This window comes from Pantherophis guttatus, chromosome 4 (genome assembly GCF_059756535.1).
Source record: "Pantherophis guttatus breed Tessera chromosome 4, ASM5975653v1, whole genome shotgun sequence".
NCBI classification, from domain to species: domain Eukaryota; kingdom Metazoa; phylum Chordata; class Lepidosauria; order Squamata; family Colubridae; genus Pantherophis; species Pantherophis guttatus.
The window spans coordinates 39,752,821-39,777,174 of record NC_142066.1 but is presented as its reverse complement, the minus strand read 5'-3'; the positions used below and the strand labels follow the sequence as shown (position 1 = coordinate 39,777,174).

The following is a 24,354-nucleotide window of genomic DNA, read 5'->3' as shown; positions in this document are numbered from 1 at the left end:
ATTATTTTGAAAACGCAAACAAACCAGGGAGATGGCTGGCGTATAGGTTGAGGAAGGAAAGAGAAAAAAGAACAATTCAGAAATTACGAGATGATGAGGGAAGGATTCAATGGGCCCTAGAGGGAAAAAAGGACATAACAGTCCAATATTATCAAAAACTGTACGAAAAGGATATAGTAACAGAGGAGGAAATTGAATATTATTTAAAAGGGGAGGGATTGCAAATACTAACAGAGGAAGAAAGAGAATTATTAGATAAGGAGATTACGATGGGGGAGCTAAAAGAGGCACTGAAGAGGCAAAAAAATAACAAAACCCCGGGGACAGACGGTTTACCAATAGAATTCTATAAGACATTTGGAGATCCATTAAATGGAATACTGTTAGAAATATATAATGAGGCCCTAATGGAGGCAAAACTACCCAACACATGGAAAGAAGCATATATTTCCTTAATACCTAAAGAGGGGACAGATACCACACTAATAAAAAATTATAGGCCGATTTCTTTGTTGAATACCGATTATAAAGTTTTCATGAGCATAATTGCCAATAGGATGAAAATAATATTACAAAATAAAATACACCAGGATCAAAATGGTTTTCTGCCTACAAGGCAGATAAAAAACAACTTAAGAATAGCATTGGATGTTTTAGAATATTATGAGGTGCATCCAGAGAGACAGGTAGCATTGATCTTTCTGGATGCACAAAAAGCGTTTGACCAAGTTAACTGGCAATTTATGAAGCAACAAATCAAAAGTATGAATTTTGGAGAAAGATTTACTAACATGATAACATCGATATATCAGAATCAGAAAGCATGTGTCTTGGTGAATGGTGACCCAACAAAATTTTTTGGAATAAATAAGGGAGTAAGGCAGGGATGTCCACTTTCCCCTTTACTATTTATTTTAACATTGGAAAATTTATTAATCAGAATTAGAGCAAATAAAGAAATTCAAGGATTAAAGATCAAGAGAGAGGATTACAAGGTCCAAGCATTTGCAGACGACCTTGTCTTTTTCGTAGAAAACCCATTAGAAACAACCCCAAAATTAATAAAAGAGATTGAAAAATTTGGAAAGGTAGCAGGTTTAAAAATTAATAAAGAAAAGACAAAAATGATAACAAAAAACATGATAACAAAACAAGTAGAGAAATTAGTAAAAGAATCCGGTCTGCAGGCAGTTAAAAAAGTTAAATACCTAGGGATAAATTTGACGGCCAAAACGACAACAATAAAAGAAGACAATTATGATACTTTAGTCCAGAAAATAAAGGAAGATTTAGAAAAATGGGGGAAACTAAAATTGTCTTTATTGGGGAAAATAGCAGCAATAAAATCAAACATTCTGCCAAAACTCCTTTATTTATTCCAAACAATTCCAATAAAATTAGATAAGAAATTCTTTGATAATTTGGATAAAATAACTAAAAAATTCGTGTGGGAAGGGAAGAAATCAAGAATAAAATTGAATATACTACAAGATGATAAAAGTAGAGGTGGATTTGGACTCCCGGCATGGGATAAATATTACAAGGCTGCCAGTTTATTATGGATTAAAGATTGGATAACCTTAGATAATCAAAGATTGCTAAATTTAGAAGGGCATGATTTAATGAAGGGATGGCATGCCTTTATATGGAGTTCAGGAAATAAAATATATAAACATTTTAATAACCATACAATTAGGAGATCTTTAATTAACACATGGCTACAAATTAAACAAAAACACTACATGAAAATTCCCGGCTGGCTATCGACTATAGAAGCAATAACTCACCCCAACATATTATCAAAACAAAAGATTCTAAGATACAGAGAAATAGTAGATGTTCAGGGGAAATTGAAAACTAGGGAAGAGCTCAAAGAACAAGGAATAGGAATAGACTGGTGGCCCTACTCGCAAATAAAAGTAAGATACAGAAAAGACCAAGAGGAAGAAGGAATAGATTTAAAACAAAATCGATTAGACAAACTATTAGAATCAAAAGAAGGGAAATTAATTTCAAAAATCTACAAATATTTACTCGAATTCGATTTGGCAGAAGAGTTGGTCAAAGGGCAGATGATAGCCTGGGCGAGGAACATAGGGCATAATATACAATTAGAAGATTGGGAAAGAGCATGGGAAGATAACTATAGAATGGCAAAATCGGTATCATACAAAGAAAATCATTATAAAATGTGGTACCGATGGTATCTGCCACCCGCAAGGTTAGCAAAAATGTATCCAAATGTGAACCCGGCTTGCTGGAAATGTAAAAAAGCGCAGGGAACTTTTTACCATGCTTGGTGGCTTTGCCCAAAAATCAAAAAATATTGGAACAAAATAAAAACATGGATATTAGAGATAACAAATCATGAAATTGAATTAACACCTGAAGTCTTTTTACTCGGCATGATCAATAAGAATATTAGGAAGGACATAAAATACCTAATACTCCACATTATAACAGCGGCAAGATTAGCATTGGCACAACTCTGGAAAATAGACCGTTTGCCAACTGATCAGGAAGTAATACAGAAAATCTATGTATGCGCAGAGATGGATAAATTAACCCTAAAATTACAGGATAAGGAAGATTCAAAATATTTTAAAATATGGAATAGCTGGTACCAGTGGATAAGTCAGAGAGAGGGAATGCTTAGAGATGAAAGTTAGGAGAAATTAATGTAAATAAACAACTGCACTGTCAGAGAGATATAGAAGGAAATAAGTCACTGTGTGTATATATATATATGTATATATAACATTAGAAAGTAGTTGATAGATGAAGTTGAGCACTATATATGTATAGTATATGTACTTGTAATTTGTGTGTTTGATTAAGAAAAACTTGTTCAGTTTTTCTTATAATTGTTTTAATTGTCCTTTTTTTAAATACGAATAAAGTTTGTTTTTTTAAAAATATAAATAAATAAATCAAATTATAAATTTACCCTAGCTAGGCTGATACATTGCCCACAAATGTTATTGGTGGAAACTACACAAATTTTCCTTTAATTTCTTTTCCTTGTCACTCTAATGCCATAGATCAAGGGTGTCCAACCTTTCTGGTTTTGTGGACCAGCAAGGTGGGGGGGGGGAGGGGATGGTTCTGTGTGCACAGCTCCATTTATGCAAGTGGCAGGTGCACATGCACACTGCTGGCACAAATGGAGCTTCCTGTGTCTGCTGCTCGGCAAATGGAGCTGCATCCTTGTGTGGACCAGTTCCGAACAGGCCATGGCCCAGGGGCTGGGGATTCCTGCCATAGAGAATGTGTGATAAATTCTACAGGAGTGTTTCTTAAAATGTCATCCTAGGACCCCTTGAGATCTCCCAAGACCCTCTCATGTGTCCTTTAAATAATGTTTATTTTTGCAGAAATTTAAAACTTACTAGTTTTTTATGAAAAAATATTTTTATTCATGCTACTATCTGATTGGTTTAATATTTTTATTTTTACATGATTCAATAAATGAATTTTCTATGAATATATCAATTTTAATGGGGTAAATATTGCTAAACATAACCGAAATGAAAGCTCATTTAGGGTCCTCCATATTTTTTTAAAATAGGAAAGGGTCCTGAGAGAGAGAGAAAAAAAAAATAAGAAACACTGTTTTACCATACACTATTACCATGGATTAGATGTTGTTGGAGCTTTTGGATAAGAATGTTATAATTCTCCAAAAGTGCATCAACAGACTCAGCTAGAATCAAGGTAAATTGTAGGTAATCTAAAGCCAGTAGTTTGGTTTCAATTTGGTTTAAATATGGAGTCAGTTTTGCTCATTGGCACGTTCTTCCTGATGGAATTAAAAAGGGTTTGTAGCACTCAATATGTGCTTCTTGAGTGAAAACATTTAAATAAAGCAAAATTGGGAAATGATCATTATCAAATTTTATTAAAACACAAGTTTTGTAAACTGCAGCTCAAAATAATTTGCATGCTAATTTAGGAGTGCCAGATCTGGCCTGCCAACCTCCAGATGATCAACATTGGAGCTTTTATCATTTTATTGTTATTTCCCAGAAACAAAGAAGATCTTAGCAGACCAGATATGATAGCTTTAGTTAACTATCTTGTCTAGCCATAACTGCTTCATTGCTTTACTATTGACCAATTCCTGTCTTTGCAATGCTGTGACAGAAAAGTGATAGTAAGGACTTATTTATCTAAAAACTAATTTTCTATCTAAGAAATCCAAGAGCAATGTTATCCATAGCAAACATTGTCAATGAAAGGTCAACTTCTCTGCTGTTCTGCCTTCTTAGCATAGACTTAGTAGTGATAGAAATAGTAGCCATAGAAATTCTACCCTTAGGTTCCTCCATCCTCTTGTATTCTTCCTATTTCATAGAAAATGGAATGTAAGTGAAACCCTTACTGAAGTTTTCAACTTAAACTATACTAAAATTTAGTGCTACTAATTTCTTAAAAGCTTCCTTTACATCCTTGTTCCGGAGGCTGTATACAATGGGATTGAGCATGGGCGTCACAACAGTGTATATAACAGATAACCCCTTGTGAAATTCTGGAGTTTGACCTCTTTTTGGAATTACATACAAAATAATGATAGTCCCATAATACAAACTCACCACTGTAATGTGGGAGACACATGTTGAAAAGGCTTTCTGTCTCCCAACAGAGGAAGCTATACTGAAGACAGCTGAGATAATGTACACATAGGAAATGATGATGAAGAGAAAGGGACTTAGTGTTACAATGACAGAAGAGAGAAAAACAGTCATTTCTGTCAACTTGCTTTTCTTGCAGGACAGTTTTATCAGCTCTTCCATGTCACAAACAAATTGGTCCATTTCATTGGGGCCACAAAAGTATAACCTGGAAACACCCCCAACAGAGACAGCTGAGAGACAAAAGCCTGAGAACCAGGAGAGAGTTGCTAGCTGAAGGCAAAGCTTGAAGTTCATGATGATGTTGTAGAAGAGTGGTTTACATATTGCTAAATAGCGATCAAATGCCATGATTGCAAGAAGAAAGCATTCTGTGGTGCCCAAGCTGACATAAAGAAATAATTGGGCAATACATTCACTAAAGGAAATAGTTCTGTTTTCTGCTGCACAGTTGGCCAACATCTTTGGAGTAATGACAGAACTATAAAATGCCTCCAAGAAGGAAAGGTTAGCTAGGAAGAAATACATAGGAGTGTGAAGGCGCTGATCAATCACAACTAGAATCACTATAAGAACATTACCAATTATAGTTACAATATACATGGCCAAAAACAACAGAAAGAGTAAAATTTGAAGTTGATGTAAATTTTGGAAGCCCAAAAGAATGAAACTGGTGATGGATGTATGATTGTTCCATTGCATATTTTCCACCGTCACTGACAAAAAAAAAAAGAAAGAAAGAAAAGAAAAGAAAAGAACATTACATATTTCAAAAATTAAATGTAAAAAAATGAATGAGTCTCAGTAAATGCTTCTCCTTTGCGGGGAAGCAATTACATTGAGAACCAGTTTGGTATAGTGGTTAAGACATCAGGTTGGAAACCAGGAAAGCTGGTCCTGCTTTAGACAAAAACCTGCGTGACCTTGGGCCAATCATTCTCTCAGCCTTTGAAAGGAGGCAGTGGAAAACCACTTCCAAAACTCTTGCCCTGAAAATTGAAGGGACTTCTTTGAGGCAGTTGCCAGGATCAAAATTGATCCAAAGACCCAAACAAGCAAACAGATGGTGCCTCCCATAAAAGGTATTATGCAAAAAATGGTTCAACATTTTAAATAACCAAATACATCAATAATTTTCATCCAATAATAAACTAAAATGTATTAGTTACAACTACAGCATTTTCTGAAATTCGTTATCTGACTTTTGGTTCCAGGATATAGGCCTGGGTTTTTATATTTATATACATAATCATTCTTTATATTTTTAACCATTGGTTTTTTAATAAAGGATTACAGGTGTTGGGGATCAAGGGGAATGTGATGAAGATTGCTGCAATGCATGTTCCTTACATACCTGTGTATAACATTACACTGCAAGTATTAGAGGATAGTTTGCTTTTTAATGTCATCATTTTGAAGTCATCATGGTTAGAAATGGATATCTAGGCACAGGATATTCCAACTGTCTGTTCAAAAGTTATTATAAATAACTGGTAGCCACCTCAACAATACTTTTCAGTTGTCCATAAAAATATTGTAGTTTTAGACTCATTTAAGAAACATTATAATGCCGATTGTAATTTAAGGCTTTCAGATGTTGCTGATGCATTTGGATCACATTGTGAAATCAAAAGATGTTTTCAATGAATGTACAATCAATCTGCATTTTTAGGAAACCCCAATTACTCCTGTGATAATTAAAATGGTTTAAAAACTTGATTGGCAATCAGCTGACTTTAAGTATTAAGAACCCAATTAATCCATTAGTCTTTGAAAACAGACATGCTCTTTTCAAAGTGAGCTTATCCCATAGCTTAAGTATCAGTGAAATAGATCAGAACTGTATTTATATCTCAACTCTTTCTAATACCATATTGCAGCCTTTACTGCTGGAAATACTGTGGATGTGGATAATGTAAATGAGAATCTGACAGTTACTCACAAGATTTCCTGTCCTGGAGGATTCCTATGACAATATTCTTTTCATCTTTTATGCAGTTGGACAAAGTTGGTTTTTGAATAAAGTTTTATGCTTTTGTTTTTAAGGACTTTACAAAACAACCTTCTCCTAATTTCTCAACGAACGCTTTAGCTTTCATTTATTTCCTTTGATTCTCATTTGTACTGTCAAAATTCCCATGAGGAAAAAATAAATTAAGTCACTTGGTAACCATTATGTTCAACATAAATAATTATAGGCAATTGTCACAATTTCCTAACCTTTAAATCACTAATTAGAATGTTCAAAAAATAGGTTCTAAGCACAAGTTACAATTGCGTAGTCAAATAGAAACTCTGACTATACCTCAACAAGACAAAACAAACAAACCACACTTTTTTGTCAGTCTTTGCTACTCTGCATTTATTTATTCATCATATATATTGAACTGTTTTCAGGATTAATTTGATATGTGTATAAATTAAAAAAATAAATAACATAGAAGATTGCAGTATAGGAAAAGCATTGACCATAAAAATTAAACATGTTGTTTTTGACTTTTAAATCTCTTCATGTCATGCAGCCTAGTTATTTTAGGTACTGCCTTTCCCTCATTACAGCTGTCCATCCCATCAAATCTAACAGGAGAAACAGATTGTGGATTCTAACTTAATATCTATTTTGGCATCCACCTTCTGTACCATTCTCTCCCATCCCTAACATGAGGTCAGATCTATTCATTCATTCATTCATTCATTCATTCATTCATTCATTCATTCATTCATTTTTCATGTCTCTGGACTATGCATCTCCTTCAAGGAGGGGCTCTAGACTTTTTCATAAGTTCATCAAGACTGAGTTAAGTCTTCAAACCTGGGGGTCTCATCAGTTGACTGCTGAGATCTTGAGCTGATTCTATTATGGTTGTTAACAACTAATCTCTTGCATGCCTTACAATTTTTTAAAAAAACTTTTAAGTGACTGTGTTCTGATATGTTCATCATTTTTTACTCCTGTGGTAAAATCCACAGAATAATTTTTTGTGGGATGGATAGCCATATAAATTTGATAAATAAATATACATTAAAAGGATGGGTAGAAAAGGGTTGACCTGCTATGTTGACCAGCGAAGATCAGGGTGAGCAATCTTATATTTCAGATGCAGAGGAGTCAAACTCCTTTTCCTAGCATAGTGTTATGGGAACAATCATTCTCAAATATTCATATGTTGCCCAGCAGCTGTCCCAGTTAAGCAGACAATTGTGGGAAACAAACAATTTATTTTCCAGTTGCAAACAAATGTTTCACCAAACGTGGTGGCCCATTAGCAAACAGGCTGAGTGGAAGATTCTTAATACAATGTAACCTTAGTAAGAATTAGAAAACATACATATAATATACAAATACAATTGCTTTATGGTTCCATGGTAAAATCATGGTATGATAGGAAGTTATAGTTTCTGTTAGTATTCAAGATTCCCCACAAATGCCAAAAACTTACTTTTACACTTACTAAAACTTATTTAATATTCTCCTAATTAGAGTTAGCTTAATGAACACTACATAAGGAACATATGCTTCTATCAGGTAAGCATCCCTATTCTTGGAACAACTTGTAGTAGTAGTAGTAACAACAACAACAACAACAACAACAATTACAGGAGCAGCATCAACTTTCTTAATGGGGTATGATCCACCCATTTAGAAAAAGTGCAGACAATTAGAATGTTTGTATCCCTGACAAATCAATATATTTACACAGTCAATTTGCTATCTTTGGAAAGGCAAAAATAGCAGGGTGTTGCCCCTAGTAATTTTTGTCTGTTAGAACTAATATTAAACTTTATATAAATAATTGTTTTTGCAGCTTGGTGCATTCCTAGAGAACACCAGGCTTTTGAAATTCTTGCTGCTTTTGAATGTGTGGCTATATAAATGGGCCTCTCAGATAAGGAAAGACAGCAAAGAGGTAGGGATCATAGATTAGCAATTGGGAGACCACTAAAGCCCATCACAACCCATCTTGTCAAATGGCGCACACTTGCTTCCATTTAGCAGCCTCTTGTGAAATAAGAGATTAGTAGATTAGTAGAAGTACCATTAACCCATTGAGCTAACTATAAAGGAAGAAGATGAGGGTGGAATTGAGGAAGCATATAAAAAAGCAATATGGGGAATTTAATCAGCCAAAGCATTTGCACTGGAAATTTCATTGCCATAAGAGGAATGTTCAGGACAATAAACAACAGCATTTTCTGAGGATAAAAATATAGTGTCCAAAAGAGCAAAACCCGCTTGCATTTGTAGCTTTGTTGCCATTTAATTATGTTTTACAGATTGCATAACTTATGGCATCAGATCTCATGTATTCAACAAATCAAGACTGAAACCCATTCAAAAACAGGTATAAAATTGTCTCCAAAGCATATGTTTTAATGCAGCAGGAGAGGCAAAGTCTTGGGGAACAATTAAGTGTTGCTTGGATAAGTGTTAGCTTGGTTTGATTTCATCTACTCTTCCCAATTTCTGTTTGAAGCCTATTTCAAATGTAATTATAAAAAAACAAGTGACCGATATTTGTGAACTGAAAAACTGCATTATGATTTTAAGAATTGACTTGGGTAAACTGGAGATCTATGGAAAAACAAAAAATGAAAATTCACTTAGGAGAATATGGAAAGCTACTCCCATGGATGAGTCAAATGGACAGTGAATGATATTGGACACCTACTGTTTCTGGCAAAATCTTTCTATTCTGTCATAGTTTTTACTACTTCTTTGAATTTTCCCCATAGTTCCGCTTCTCTCATTTAGGTTGTTGTCCCTGCCTCTGCCTTACATTCCTGCCAATTTCAGTGAAACGGCTTCTCTGTTTTGCCTCCATACATACATATACAAATTTCATGACTGCTTGACAGAAACTTGATTTCTATGCATGTCACCTAAAATTATACTCTTTTTCCTGTTGCACAGAGGTGGGGATAGCAGAAATGAAGACAACTTGTTGCTTGAATATTAAAGGAATAAGCATTCTTTTTTAAATGAGTTGATGAGTTAAGTATTATCCTTTTTTTCCTTCCATTCAGTTGCACCCAGTTTTCAAAGTCTCTTCAGTTTTCTTCTCAAAGTTATTCAGAATTATTTACCATTGCCTCTTTTCTAAGGCTGAGAGAAAATGACTGGGCCAAGGTCACACAGCTGGCTTTTGCCAAAGACAGGATTAGAATTTATAACCTTTCAGTTTCTATCAAAGGAAGTTTGGTTTTAGGTTCTGTTTTATTTTAAATACTTTTAAATATATTTATTACATACATACACACATAATCAAATACATACTAAATTTACTAAGTAGAATGTCTTTATGATGGTTCCCTTCATTAAATACTTCACATCAGTGGTGGGTTGCCCCCGGTTTGCACAGGTTCTATAGAACCGGTAGTAAAACCGGCAGGAGGTTCCGCCCATTGACCCCAACGTCATCAAAATGCTTCTGTGCATGTGTGTGGCCCTGTTGCGAACCGGTAGTAAAGGTAAATAGAACCCATCCCTGTTTCACATGTCAATTCACTGAAGGTTCAGCACTTGAGATGTGTTTGTCTTCAATCAGATGAGGAATTCTCTATAAGTTTTAAGTTACAATGTTTATTTTAATTGTTTTTAAGGTTGTGGGGATGCTTTTACTCTTCTAAAAGAATCCCTGATAAATTGAGAAGAAAGTGTTTTTAAAATTCTGTTCCAATTCTGGAACAACTTGCCTCCAGAACTTCTCTTCTCTTCTCTTCTCTTCTCTTCTCTTCTCTTCTCTTCTCTTCTCTTCTCTTCTCTTCTCTTCTCTTCTCTTCTCTTCTCTTCTCTATGATGGTCCATCACAAACAGTTTAATAAGATACTTATTCCACAGCACACAAACCTGTAAGGCCAAGACAATTATATGCATCAGAAGATATTCTGGAAAACCCAGATTATGATCTGAGGCCATTGCCATTAATTATGTGCCATTAATTATTCATATATTGGATGTTGGTCTTAGAAGTTAGATCAGACTAGGAATTCAGTGCTATGTAAATTAATACTATTTTTATTGTAATAGCCTTGTAACAGAATTTTGCAAGCCTGATGAGATGAAGAACCTATGATGTTTCCCATTTATGTTCCCCTAGTTACTATAATGTTTTCAGATTAGGCAAATGCTAAAGAAAATATGAGCAGGAGAAATTGTAATTGCTTCACTCCTCATTATATCAAAGAGGTAGCAGGAAAAGTAAATTGTAATTATGCATCCCTTTTCAAGGTAGAACTATGTATCAAGATTATTTCTGGAATACAGATGTATGGATTAGTCTAAAACTGATCTGAATTCCTGTGTTTACTTGTTAGATGGTTTGCCATTTTTTCTTGAATTATTATTTAAACATGAAAAAAACTCAGTAATGTATATGGTTTTAATGCAATTTAATATAATGCTATTGTAAACTACTGAACAATGTTGGTTGGTACTATCAAAAGGCTATCAAAGAAATTAAACAATCCACTCTTTTGATTATCAATCATTTATCTTTCTATAATATATGCTATTTTTATGCAAATGCCTATAATATCCTTTTTTTATACATAGTATTCTCAATATACATTGTTTTACAAAACATTTGATCTGAGAATGATGTGTTATAGCTGATTTCTTTCACATCCCTATGTATTATATTCATTTATTTTAAACAGAAATCACTTCTAGTTTTTTAAATATCACATATTTCCTGACAGCTCTTTTGAGGGATTTGCTCACTTCCTTATTTCTCAGGCTGTATATCAGAGGATTGAAAAGAGGTGTAAAGACTGTGTAAAAGAGGGAGACAAATTTGCTTATTTTGTTGAGAGCTACAGTATCGGGGTGCATATATACAACTATTAATGTCCCATAAAATATTGTAACAACTATAAGGTGAGTTGAGCAAGTGGAGAAGGCTTTCTTCTTTCCTATAGCAGAAGGGATTCTCAGAATGGTGGTGATGATGGAGATGTATGAAGCCAGGGTGAGCAAGAATGGAGGAAAGGTTGCCACAGAAGTAGTTACAAAGCTGGACAAAAGGAGTAGATGAGAACCACAGCAAATGTGTTTCATCAATGGCATGAAGTCACAAAAGAAATGGTTCATTTCACTTGGAGCACAGAAATTTAACTGTGACATTTTTAATGTAATTGTGGTGACCATAACCATGCCACTGAGCCATGATACTAACACTAACTGAATGCAGCAACGAGTATCCATAAGAGATATGTAATGAAGTGGCTTGCATACTGCAAGGTAGCGATCATAAGACATCACCGCCAGCAGATAACATTCTGTTGCTGCTAGAAATCCAAAGAACCAGAATTGCACAATGCATCCTTTAACAGAAATAAGCCCATCCCCAGTTAAAAGGCTGACTAGCATCCTTGGTAGAATGATTGAGCTATAGCAAGTTTCTAAGTAGGATAGATTTCCCACAAAGAAATACATTGGGGTGTGAAGGTGGTGGTCTGAAGCAACAAGACCAATGATGAGAATGTTCCCCGTCATGGTCACAATGTAGATCATGAGAAAAAGTAAGAAGAGGAATAGTTGCAAATCCTGGAGATCATCAAATCCCAGCAAGAGGAAATGTGTAATGATTGTTTGATTTTCTTGTTGTATGCCACACATGGACTGCATCTGTTGCCAATCAAATAAAACATAACATTTAAATATTGTACATACAAAACAGAAAAACAAGAATTAATGATTTATTCAAAAACTGTTACATTTGCTTTCTAATGAATTACAGGGAAAGATACAATCATGTTCAGAGCATCCCCTAAAGAAATCCTATTACAAATTTACTTGAGATTTCTGGAAGTTGTAATCTTAATGAATCTAGAGACCACTAGATTGTGAGAAAGTTGCTCTACATCCTCCCATGTTTTGTCTTGGAGTATGAAACATGATACCAAAATCAAGTGCACTTGTAAAACTATGACATCTTCACTCATTTAGACATGCTGTAAAATAATACTCTTGTTAACCGTTGTGCTAAGGGTTAAATTCAGATGTACTACTTTATTAATAATAAAATGTAAATACTAATACTATCACAATTTAGATGCTATGGATTCTCTGCCCTTAGTTTTACTATTCTATTGTAGTCCATCACATAGAACTGATATTCTTCATAGATTGCATTCTCATCCATGAAGTGTATGTCCCTCTGTTATCACTAGTTGGAAAGCTTTTCATATTGCATGATAGAAAAGAGCTTGGGATACTTAATAAGATTTTCTTACCTCATAGTATGGAATATCTTTGAAGCAGAGACTGTTATTTACTTCTGCAATAACTGCATCTATTTTTTCTCCTCAAATGCACACTCTACAAGATGTTTTCAGTTGTTTGAACTGAATATCCTTCAGTCCAAGATGTACTGCTTCTATGTTTATATATTTCCCCCAAGAAATATGTTTTTCCCTGTACACTACTGCAATATGTAGACATTTAATAGGGCTATTCCAGCTGGGAATGGACTGGGCAGCTGCATACACTTTTTGTGATTTTACAAAGAGAAATGTTGTTTTGGGAGATTGGAAAAAATGGCAGAGATTGTCAAATACTATTTTTTTGAACCTGTCTTGCCAAATACTATATTGTTCTTTGACATGCAGTCCTGAATAATTGAGGAGTCAGTGGAAAAGTTGAAGATGGTAAACTTTCACTCCTGACATTGATTGAATAAGTATGGATCAGAAGAGTTTGTTATGGAATTAATAAATGATAATATTAGTTCCAATATTCTTATATAAACAAGAGGAGAAGATGAGATCGTAATCTATTTTTAATTTTAATTAGGATTTATTGACCAACAAAGAAAATTGAGAGACAAAATTATACATAGTAGAGGATACAGAAGAGTTCAATATACAGAAAAGCAAAATCAATAAAAAACTGAAAATCTTTCAGAAAATTCAAAGCCACTTCAGTGATCCAAGATAATTCCATCCAAATATTAATTTCATAATGTTTTGTTTTCTCTCACTCAACTCCCCTTTTCTTCTTATATTTGTTTTGTAATTGGGCATAAAGTTACTATATTCTTACTGACTGCCTTTTTCAGTTCTTTTGACAATCATTCATTCCTTACAATAGATCACACACTACCCATTATATCTTACCAGTATTTATATTAAAATGTTTCCATTCTTTTTCCTGTTTTCAATAAACATTCTATAAATGGTACACAAATATTGTACCTTCACTTGCATTATTTCTCCATAGACATACAACATTAGGATCATATTCCCAATTTTCCCTGTCTAAAAGAAGTAGTTTGGACTTTTCAGATCTATTGTCTTTGTTGCACCATGCAGTCTATCTAAAATTCATTGCAAATAATTTGGGTTCCCTGGCAACAAGAAGTTTTTGCTTCTATTCACTCTGCTGGAGGCTCTTTGTTTAGTACTTTTCGTGTACTCCCAAAACATTTTCTTATTTCCAGCAATATTGTGCGGCATTTTATTTGTCTTTTTAAAGTTCTTAATCAGTCTTGGCTTTCTGGCTACATTCTTTGCAATTACCCTTTTCTATGACTCTGTTCTGCCCCGCCTTCACTTCAAATGGTGATTGCCAAGTACTGCAGTTCCTTTGCAAGATTTTTGGAAGTGGTTTGCCATTACTTTCATCCTAGTGCTGAGAGAGAATGACTGGCGCAAGGTTACCCAGCTGGCTTTGTGCCAAAGGCAGAACAAGAATTCACAATCTTCCAGTTTTGCTTGATGCTTTAATCTTTACTTCTGGATCTCACATTCTATTGATACACATGATATATTTCTCTTATTCTCACTTTCACAGCATTCATTCATTTTTCAGTTATTATTCATGAAATTGGAAGTAAAGTCTTGAATTAGTACAATATTGGGATATCTCATTTTTAAAGAATATTAAAGTATGACTGATCTCAGCTCCCCCCCCGCCCCCGAGCCCCAAATTCTTCTGTACTGCCTTACCATGGTGGGAGGTGTTCGGTGTGTGTGTGTTTGTGTGAAGAACATTGAATGTGTATTTCAAGACTATCATCACCCAAAAACATGAAGGGCATCCCAGCTGCCCAGCTAAAGCAAGCAGGTACCTATATTAGGTAGCAGCAATATGGACATTGACAAAGGCTTGTCATTGTGGGAGAAGGCATGAGCAAACTATTCTTATATTATGACCATGAAAACCACATGAAGAAAATAAAAAATGATTGACGATTGCAAGATGACCAGATTCAGTTACAGTATTGGGTACACCATTGGCAGAGCTGAAGGACCAGATTAGGAACAGAACATCATAGAGAAAATCTATTTAAGTCTCAATAAGAAGTTGATGGCACTTAATCAAATTCAGCTGCTGAAGTTTTAAAATACCTATTATTTTTTTTAAATGAAGATAACAGAAAACTGACCCTTTCCTATGGGAAAAGGGAAACGCAGTGAAGCAGGAGGGACAATTGTTCCGATGAGGTATATAAAGAAGAGAGGAAATAAAAACAAATAATTTAAAATTTTAGAACAGAAATGAATCTATAAAGAAGAAAAAAGGCACAGACAGTTCAGGATAGCAGAAGAGTTTTGAGGACATTTGAGGAAAGAAAACACCCGACTGGGCTCAGAGACTGAACAGAGTTATAAACCCTGATTGCTAGTTACATTAGAAATGTTTAGAAAAATCCAGACTGAAGACTAGACTGGAAGTTTAAAAAACAAAATCCAAGGAAACAGCAATAACAACTACACTGCTGACAAGAGAACTGCATGGATATCTCCATAAATCGACGTCAGGGTAATCAAGTCTTTATTTTCAGGTAAAATTACAAAAATACTGGTATGGTCATTCTGAAGATATTTATTTATACTTATTCATGTAAGTCCAGTAGTAATTTGTTCAACAGGATCAGATGCAAGCAGCCTGACTATAAAAACCTAACTCTGTATAATATTTGGCTTTTAATTTAATCTTTATTGATGGTCAGAGACCAACTATGGTTTACTTAATTAAGAATGAGATTTTCAGGTGACCACAAGCAACATAAATATGTAGATATTACAGCATTGGAGAAACCTTTATATGCATCATTAATAAAAGAAAATGTTTATATATGTTTTGTATATTTTCATCTTCCTTTGAATAGTCAAAGTATTCATTCTGGATGAGTATATATAATTTGCCCAGATATTTTGAATTCTGGGACTCTGAGAATACTACTTCTTTAATTCACGAGACCCTGGAAATATGTTTCAGAACTAAATCTTTCTTTTTTGTACTATTCCCATTTAGGTAGAGGTGTTCCTATTGTTACACATATGATCTTTCTTATAGATTACATTAAAATAAAAAGAGATACTCTGCTATTGAGAAAAAATTCAAGAACCAAAGGTAATTTCTTTCTGTCCAACTTCTAACAAGGAAAAAAATGCTCTTTAATCAGTTTTCTTCAAAAGTACATGTCAGTATTTGAATGTCATAGAATGTGGGCTGAAAAAAAATCAGTATTCCTGAAATAAAAGATTTAAATCCAAAGGAAATCAGAAACAGTTGTAGTTATAATCCATTAGCACTTCTTATTTAGAATTGTTTTTCAGTGGTTGGTTCAGTGTTCCTTCCGTTCTTCTACTGTACGCCAACTTGCCAAAGATTGAACAAGGAACTGTTTTTGCAGATAAAGCTTTGAGATATGGTACCTTTTCTTCCAAATATCTAATAATTACTTTTCTAAATACCTGGGAATAACTTAATAAATGGGAAAATTCTGAAATCATTATATAATCATGGACATTAGTATTATAAACCCATTCTAGACATTAAAAAATTGAGATTATGTAAATCTGCACCTCGATTTGCAGATAAGGAAGTAACTATATACACATTGTTTCAACTTCCTCCCATGTTCTGTTTTAGATATTTTATTATGCCAGCACATCAAGGAAATAAAATTCCTCTAAACATTTAAAAGTTTATATTAATTTTAAATATTGCATTTTAAATTCCTTGTAATTGGAATAATCCAGTCCAAACTTTAAGCAACTCAAGATCTTAGTCTTATACATACTGGACAGTATGAACATTATAAGAAAATAAGAATTTGTACTATGATTGTCAATCTTGTTACTTATACATTTTTCTCCCAAAATAAGACATGACCTTTGATGATTAATTTAAGATCTGAAAAAGTGAAAATACTTTAAAGTGGATTTCAAAGAGTATATTCAATGTAAAAATAAAAATATGAATTGAATGTAGCAATATCTAATTCCAAAAGTACAATCTATTTACTCCTGTTATCATGCCTGTGTTATTTGAAAGAGAGAAAGAAAAGGAAACATACTTGGGCATTATTATAGGTCGATTCAGACAATTTCACAGCAAGTACTCCAATGGACTTGCAAAATTTCTTTAGTTTTAGATAAAATGTTTGGATCTAAATTAGAGTAGTTGAAATAAGACTTCATTAATCATAATCAGTTGGGCAGCTAATGAAGAATAAGATGGTATTATTTTTAGTTTGGATAAAGTTCAGTTAACCCAAGAACCTTCTCTCAGTTAATGTGTTCAGTTAATGCCAAACAAAGAAGAAAGAAAAAAGAAGTGGATAGCTAAACTATGAAATTAAGTTCTGTCATCAAGCACATAAATAATGCATTTATAATGCAATATGTATAATTTCCTAGTAAGTTATACTTACTAGTGGAGTCTATACTAATGAAATATATGAATGCAAGTTTACATTATCTACCAGTAGCTACCATTCTCACGTAACGCTACATTGGTGATCATTCCTGGACTTGATATAAAACCTCGTATTTAATTATCGCAAGATAAGAATAGACTGCCATCATAGCCCACTTCTAGTTACATGAAAATTGAACTTACTTTAAATAAATGTAATGATCTTTCAGATAAATGACAGAGTTTCATTGACAATTTCAATTCTTATATATTTTTTATCATTTTTGCAGATATCATTTTGTAACAATGGCCAAAGGTGAAGAACAAAATCAAACTATTACCAAATTTCTTTTGCTGGGATTTGAAGATTTTGGTGATCTGCAGCTTCTTCTCTTTCTCCTCTTACTGATGGTCTACATTATGACCATGGTTGGAAATATCCTTATCATTGTCCTGATTGTTAGTGATTATCGTCTTCACACTCCTATGTATTTCTTCCTATGTAATTTGTCCTGTCTTGAGACATGCTACAGCTCTAATATTCTTCCAATAACATTGACCAACCTTCTATATGAGGGTCCAATAGCTATTTCTGTAATCGGTTGCATGATACAATACTACTTCTTTGGTTTCTTGGCAGCCTCTGAATGTTACCTTCTAGCAGCAATGTCTTATGATAGATATGTAGCAATCTGTAATCCACTACTTTACAAAGCCATTATGAATGACAGAGTTTGTCTGAAGCTTGTGGTCGGATCTTGGATAAGTGGCTCATTGGCTATTAACATAACTATATATCTAATGTACCACTTAAAATTCTGTGGCCCCATTGAAATCAACCATTTCTTTTGTGATTTCAATCCAATATTAAATCTTGCATGCAACAATACCCATGTGATTGAAATTTTAACTGCATTATTAGCTGCTGCATGTTCATTGCCACCTTTTTTGTTGACCTTGGCATCCTATGTTCATATAATTTCTACTGTTGTGAGAATCCCATCCACCAATGGAAGGCAAAAGGCATTCTCAACCTGTTCATCACACCTCATAGTGGTGTCCATTTTCTATGGTTCAATAATGATTGTCTACATTTTGCCTAAAACAGATGGACTTCGAGGAATCAACAAAGTCTTGTCTCTGTTTTATACAGTCCTGACACCTTTATTAAATCCTTTGATATACAGTCTAAGAAACAGGGAGGTAAAAGAGGCTTTTGGAAAAGCAGTTGTTAAATTATATGCCATTAAAAGAATGTATCACTGCAATTTAGTTTGATTGAATTTTTAATGAAATGCTGGTTGGGTTCCCATTTGGTTAAAAATGTTGATTTTCTTTCTCTTTCTCTTCCACAAACATAGACAGAAGCAATTATTTTTCCAAAGGGTAAAAATGGTTAAGATGTCTTCTCTTGTTTTAATTAAAGAAGCCTGGTGGTTTCATAGTAAAACTATGATTTCTGTGGAAACACATTGCTGCTTGTATTATACTTCCTGGACTGATCAGGCAACCATATTGTTGGAAAGCTATGATAGTGCTGATTGTATGAGACAAAAATAGTCATATCTATGGAATAGCTCATCTTCAGAAATTTTGGGACCTTCATCACTGGAAACTTTCAAGAAGAGACTGGACTGCCATCTGTCAGAAATGGTATAAGGTCTCCTGTTTGGGTGGCGGGGGGGGGGAGTCTGTTGGACTAGATGACCTACAAGGTCCAACTCTGTTATTCTATTCTGTTCAGTTGAGTTTCTTGTGTCATTTTGAATTCTGTCCCTTTCCACTTAATCAGCTAGTATTTGCACACAAAGATTTGCAGGAGCACAGCTCTGAAGCAGTATCTGTGGACTGAATAAATTAGATAAAAATAGATTCTGTCTTTTATAAATAAATACAGCAAACAAATAAATCTTTTTACTAAATTATTCAAACTATGTTTTGCAGATGTTATGTTTGGGATTTTTTTCTTTCAATAAATTAAAATGTGTGTTCTCTACTGTCAGCTCCATTGTTTGCATTTTAGCACAGATTAATAATTTATTGTCTTCATTTGCTTAAATTTGTCTCATATAGTTATATTATTTAACGTAAGTAGTACACCAATGCTACATAAATGCTAAATGTTTAATCAGGATATAATTATGTGATGTGAACCATGTTGATTCACAGGGAATCAGCATATTTTTTTATACCAGCCCTTGTAAACTAACCACTAAAGTAGAAAATCTTCAATATTTTGTGTGTAATCCAGCTCAGTCCAACTCATTATATTTTGAATTTATATTTAAACTAAAATACCCTTACTCAACCTGGTGCCTTCTAGTTATATTAGGAGCATGAGTGCCAGAATTATGAGATGGGAATTCTTGGAGATCTAAAGCATCATGGAGAGAAGTAAAAACTAGATTATAATTCCCATTATTTCTCACATCTCAACCTACCTATCTACTTATCTAGAAATACCTACCTACATATATACATGTATGTGAGATATATATATGGAAATTGCTCCTGGAAGCACGAAGCCGAGAACACCAGCCTGAAGATGATAAATGAGACTTCGTTGAAACGTCGCCAAGACACTTCCAATTTTACGTGGGAGAAGACCCGAATAACCAAAGACATATATATATATATATATGTATGTATGTATGTATGTATGTATGTTACAAATAATTCAGGGCAGTGAACATATCCAGTACACTTTCCTTCTCCAATTTTCCCCACAGCAACAACCCTGTTAGGTGAGGGTGACTGGCCCAAAGTCACCCAGCTAGCTTTCATAGCTAAGGCAGGGTCTTGAACTCATAGTGTCCTGCTTTCCATGCTAATTTAGGAGTCTAACAAGATAGGTAGTCTAATAAAAGTAAGATGTTTCCATCCTTGATCTAAATGAAGTTAGATACGCAGAATCTTAAATGGATCAAATTGAACCATGCGAAAAAAGATTAACCCCCTCCCTATTCAAGAATAGGTATATCCTGATTTCATCCGAATCCTCTAGAATCATAGATCTTTCCTACATTTTTAGAAGAATATTTTCCATGCTGATGCTCTGAGGATATTTTGGGAAGAAACCTGTGAGAATCCTCCAGATTTCATGGACAATGGCTATGCTATCTGTCTTGTTTTGCAAATTCTAGTTTAAAATCATTTGGAGAGTTGGACGTCCCAGAGGTAGAGAAGTGCTCAAGCTGTAGTGAGATGATATACTGAATTTGGATACTTCTATCTCTGCTTTCCTTTTCCTGTAGCAAGTGAAGTGTAAGCAGATTTTTGAATTATTATTTTCTAATAATTTATGAATAGTTTAAAGCTGCCTTTTTGTGTTGCAACCTTCCTCAGACCTACCTCCCCTTTTTTAGAGCAAGGGTCCTATATGAGTAATCTTGAATATTTTAAGAGCTGCATGGAAGAAAGGAACAAATTGATGTGGTGAAACAAAGAAAAGGGTCCAAAATAAAAACAATACCCTTAAATATATATAAAAATGTACATTAAATGTATATATATGTGTGTGTACACACACACATGCATGTGTGTGTGTATATGTATATATACATACATATATTCATACACATAAACACATACGTATTTAAAAGCCAAATTTGTACTAGCTATTGCATTAATAACAATAGCACCATTTTATGTTGTTTCCTGTTTTATTCTGTTTGGAGAAAATAAACATGTAAAAAATAAGCTATGTACACTTGTTTATTTTGCAGACTCTTCTCTCCAAATGTAATTTTTATGCTTTCTTCCACCCTTAAGCATGTTGGGCATTGGGTTCAAGGGAGTTGTGATTGTCTGGCTATTTTCAGTTTCCCTTGAGCATCATCATTTAGAGATGTGGTTTTCCTTTAGGATAAGCTGAGCTAATTTGCACAACAGGGACCATGCTATTCAATATAAGTTAAATGTAAAGCTACGTTGGCATTCTTTTCTTTTCTTTTTTTGAGACAGTGTCTAATTAGACTTCACTTCAATTATTTCCTTTATTTATGTCAGTCCTGAGTCTAATCTAAAGATCAAGATTAAGTGGAAAATCTGGTGTTAATGGTGACAAAGCTACTAAAAGCTACTCATTAAATATCAGACTTCCTATAAAGGTAATTCTAATTTTTCCATACCAATTTAGACAACCAGAAGAAAGGTGTAGTATATTTTCAGACAATTGTTCACATGCCTATTTTTCTTCAGTTTCCTTCTTCAACATGATAGGGACATTATGCGGCAACCCCAAGTCTTCCTATTTCTGATTTTAGCCAGCTACAACTTCTCTCAGAGTGATCTAATCATTCAATTTAATTCTGTTTGTAACATGAAATGAAACTTTATTTAGAATAGAATAGAATAGAATTTTTTTATTGGCCAAGTGTGATTGGACACACAAGGAATTTGTCTTGATGTATATGCTCTCAGTGTACAATAAAAGAAAAGATATGTTCACCAAGAATCATAAGGTACAACACTTAATGATAGTCATAGGGTACAAATAAGCAATCAAATCATATTAGGAAACACTCAATATAAATCGTAAGGATACAAGCAACAAGGTTACAGTCATACAGTCATAAGTGGAAGGAGATCGGTGATGGGAATGATAAGATTAATAGTAGTGTAGACTTAGTAAATAGTTTGACAGTGTTGAAGGAATTATTTGTTTAGCAGAGTGATGGCGTTTGGGAAAAAAACTGTTCTTGTGTCTAGTTTAGGAGTCTATTGAATCTTCTTGAGGTTAGAGTTTCAATTTTTAAAGATGCATTTTTATTCTTATTTTACAAAATTGTTGAAACAGCATTGAGCATTCTATTTTGGTAGAAGAATGCTGGCATTGAGGTATGAAATACTTGCAAATAGGTGAGAAAATGTGAATATATAGAAATTGTTCCTTCTGTTGTAAACATTGGAATTATCAATATACCTACAATTGGGCCCACCCATTCCCAAAAGAGTCAGCCTCATGCTTCTTAAATGAAGTATTTATATAATGGAACTGTCAGCGTCTCATCACTGACATAGAAAAGGGAGGATGAAGTCTGAACTTTTGCCTGCTAAATCCCTTTGAAGATTCGGTCTCCTCGGAGATGAGGAGGGGGGAAACATTCCTGTGAACTGACGGAAAAGGAATCAGGAGAGTGACTTGGAAGATAGCCAATGAGAAGCAGAGAATTGGGGGTCGGAAAGGGAGGGATTGGGGGGCAAAGGTCAGTATGGACTGCGAAGAGTCAGGATCAGGTTGCTGTGCTCGAATAAAGAGAAAATTTCCTTAAAGATTGGCAGTTTGGAAGTTCATTTATTTTGAGATAGCATCGAAACCTGACAGGAACATTGATAGTGAATTTAGAAATTTGTATATAAAAAGGGGAAACGAACAGTGACATATGCTTATGGTTTTGCCTAGTTGTTGCATTACTGTGTGCTACACATCTCAAGAATAAACCCACAAAATTTTACTTGCTGGATGTTATATACGCAGAAAGAGAATGAGAGACAGAAAATCACAGTGTGTGCACAATATATATGAGAAAATAATTCCTAATATTTAAGTTATTTTATTAAATAATAGGGAAAAATATAAAAAATAAATAAATTTTGTATCATATTTATCATACATATTTGTATCATATTTGCAGGCATGGCAGTGGAAGAACCAGAGAACCAAACTGAAATCACAGAATTATATTTGATGGGATTTGTAGGACTTGGGGATCTGCAGATTCCTGTCTTCTACCTCTTTTTACTTATCTACCTTGTTACCATGGTTGGGAATATCCTGATCATCTTGCTAGTTGTTACTGATTCCCACCTTCATACCCCCATGTATTTCTTCCTGGGTAGTTTTTCTTTCCTGGAAATGTGCTACAGTTCTAATATCCTTCCAATGATGTTGACTAGTCTCCTTCATGGTGGGAGAAAATTAATTTCTATAACTGACTGCATAATACAATATTATTTGTTTGGTGTCTTGGCAATTGCTGAATGTTGTCTCCTAACAGCAATGTCATATGATAGATATGTAGCAATCTGTAAACCACTACACTACACAACATTAATGAATGACAAAATTTGCCTCCAGTTTATAATTGGATCATGGATCCATGGTTTATTTGTTATGAGCATAGTTTTATATCTAATGCACTTGTTAAAGTTGAAGTTCTGTGGGCCCACTGAAATCAATCACTTCTTTTGTGAATTGAATCCAATATTAAAGTTAGCATGCAGTGAAACTCACTTGATTGAATTTGCAACTACTTTGTTATCTGTCTTGTGCCTCTTGCTTCCTTTCTTCTTGATTTTGGCATCTTATAGTTTTATTATTTCTACTGTCATGAGAATGTCATCTGTCAGTGGAAAGAAAAAAGCTTTCTCAACCTGCTCCTCACATCTTGTGGTGGTATCCATTTTCTATAGCACATTAATGATTGTCTACATTTTGCCCAAAACAGATAGCCTGAAAAGAATCAACAAAATTGTATCTCTATTTTATACAATTTTACCCCCTTTGTTCAATCCCCTGATATACAGTTTACGAAATAAGGAGATAATAGAGGCTTTTAGAAAAACAGTTGCTAAATTGAATGCCATTGAAAGAATATACCACTGTAATCTAGTATGAACACACACACACACACACACACATATGTATCTATGTCTCTGTCTCTGTCTCTCTCTCTCTCATCTCTAATTTTACCATCCCTATGTCTATGTCTATGTCTATGTCTATGTCTATGTCTATTTGTTTATGTTGCATTATTTCTCAATAAAATTAGGATTTGGAATTCTTTGAGGACACCATCTCAATTTTTTATTTCTCCAGATTATTATGTTAGAGATAAGAGATACTAACAAATTCTGCCATGATTTTGTCTTCCTCACTGAAGAGAGCCAAAACAACATTATTAAATATTAGTTGTGTCCTTCTATTTTAAAATTATACAGTTCTTTATAAAAAAAATACGTTATGTATTCCAAATGACTGATATGCATTTTGAAATTAGTGCATTTCTGGAAGATATGGTATCTCCCTACGCCACAGAAGGAAGCATATAATTTTTATTATAGCCATTGTAT

General features: G+C 34.0%; 4 protein-coding genes across 4 annotated transcripts; 2 read left to right on the top strand and 2 right to left on the bottom strand.

The window, feature by feature from the left end:
* Nucleotides 1-4,394: 4,394 nt before the first annotated feature.
* LOC117668955 (olfactory receptor 11L1-like) lies at nt 4,395-5,333 on the bottom strand. The gene has a single exon (XM_034423005.1). The coding sequence runs from the start codon at nt 5,331-5,333 to the stop codon at nt 4,395-4,397; it is 939 nt and encodes a 312-aa protein (XP_034278896.1).
* A 5,947-nt stretch (nt 5,334-11,280) lies between these two features.
* LOC117668954 (olfactory receptor 2AP1-like) lies at nt 11,281-12,919 on the bottom strand. The gene is made up of 2 exons (XM_034423004.2): nt 12,867-12,919; nt 11,281-12,258 (listed from the first exon to the last, which is right to left on the bottom strand). The coding sequence occupies exon 2, from the start codon at nt 12,256-12,258 to the stop codon at nt 11,281-11,283; it is 978 nt and encodes a 325-aa protein (XP_034278895.2). The 5' UTR covers nt 12,867-12,919.
* A 4,667-nt stretch (nt 12,920-17,586) lies between these two features.
* LOC117668953 (olfactory receptor 5G9-like) lies at nt 17,587-18,558 on the top strand. The gene has a single exon (XM_034423003.2). It carries the CDS (start codon nt 17,587-17,589, stop codon nt 18,556-18,558), a length of 972 nt encoding a protein of 323 aa, XP_034278894.2.
* A 4,360-nt stretch (nt 18,559-22,918) lies between these two features.
* Nucleotides 22,919-23,899, top strand: LOC117668952 (olfactory receptor 10C1-like). The gene has a single exon (XM_034423002.1). The coding sequence runs from the start codon at nt 22,919-22,921 to the stop codon at nt 23,897-23,899; it is 981 nt and encodes a 326-aa protein (XP_034278893.1).
* Nucleotides 23,900-24,354: the final 455 nt, after the last annotated feature.

What these genes read in the sequence shown, in the direction of transcription:
- LOC117668953 (XM_034423003.2), top strand. Translation starts at nt 17,587, where the DNA reads ATGGCCAAAGGTGAAGAACAAAATCAAACTATTACCAAATTTCTTTTG.
- LOC117668952 (XM_034423002.1), top strand. Translation starts at nt 22,919, where the DNA reads ATGGCAGTGGAAGAACCAGAGAACCAAACTGAAATCACAGAATTATAT.
- LOC117668954 (XM_034423004.2), bottom strand. Translation starts at nt 12,258, where the DNA reads ATGCAGTCCATGTGTGGCATACAACAAGAAAATCAAACAATCATTACA.
- LOC117668955 (XM_034423005.1), bottom strand. Translation starts at nt 5,333, where the DNA reads ATGCAATGGAACAATCATACATCCATCACCAGTTTCATTCTTTTGGGC.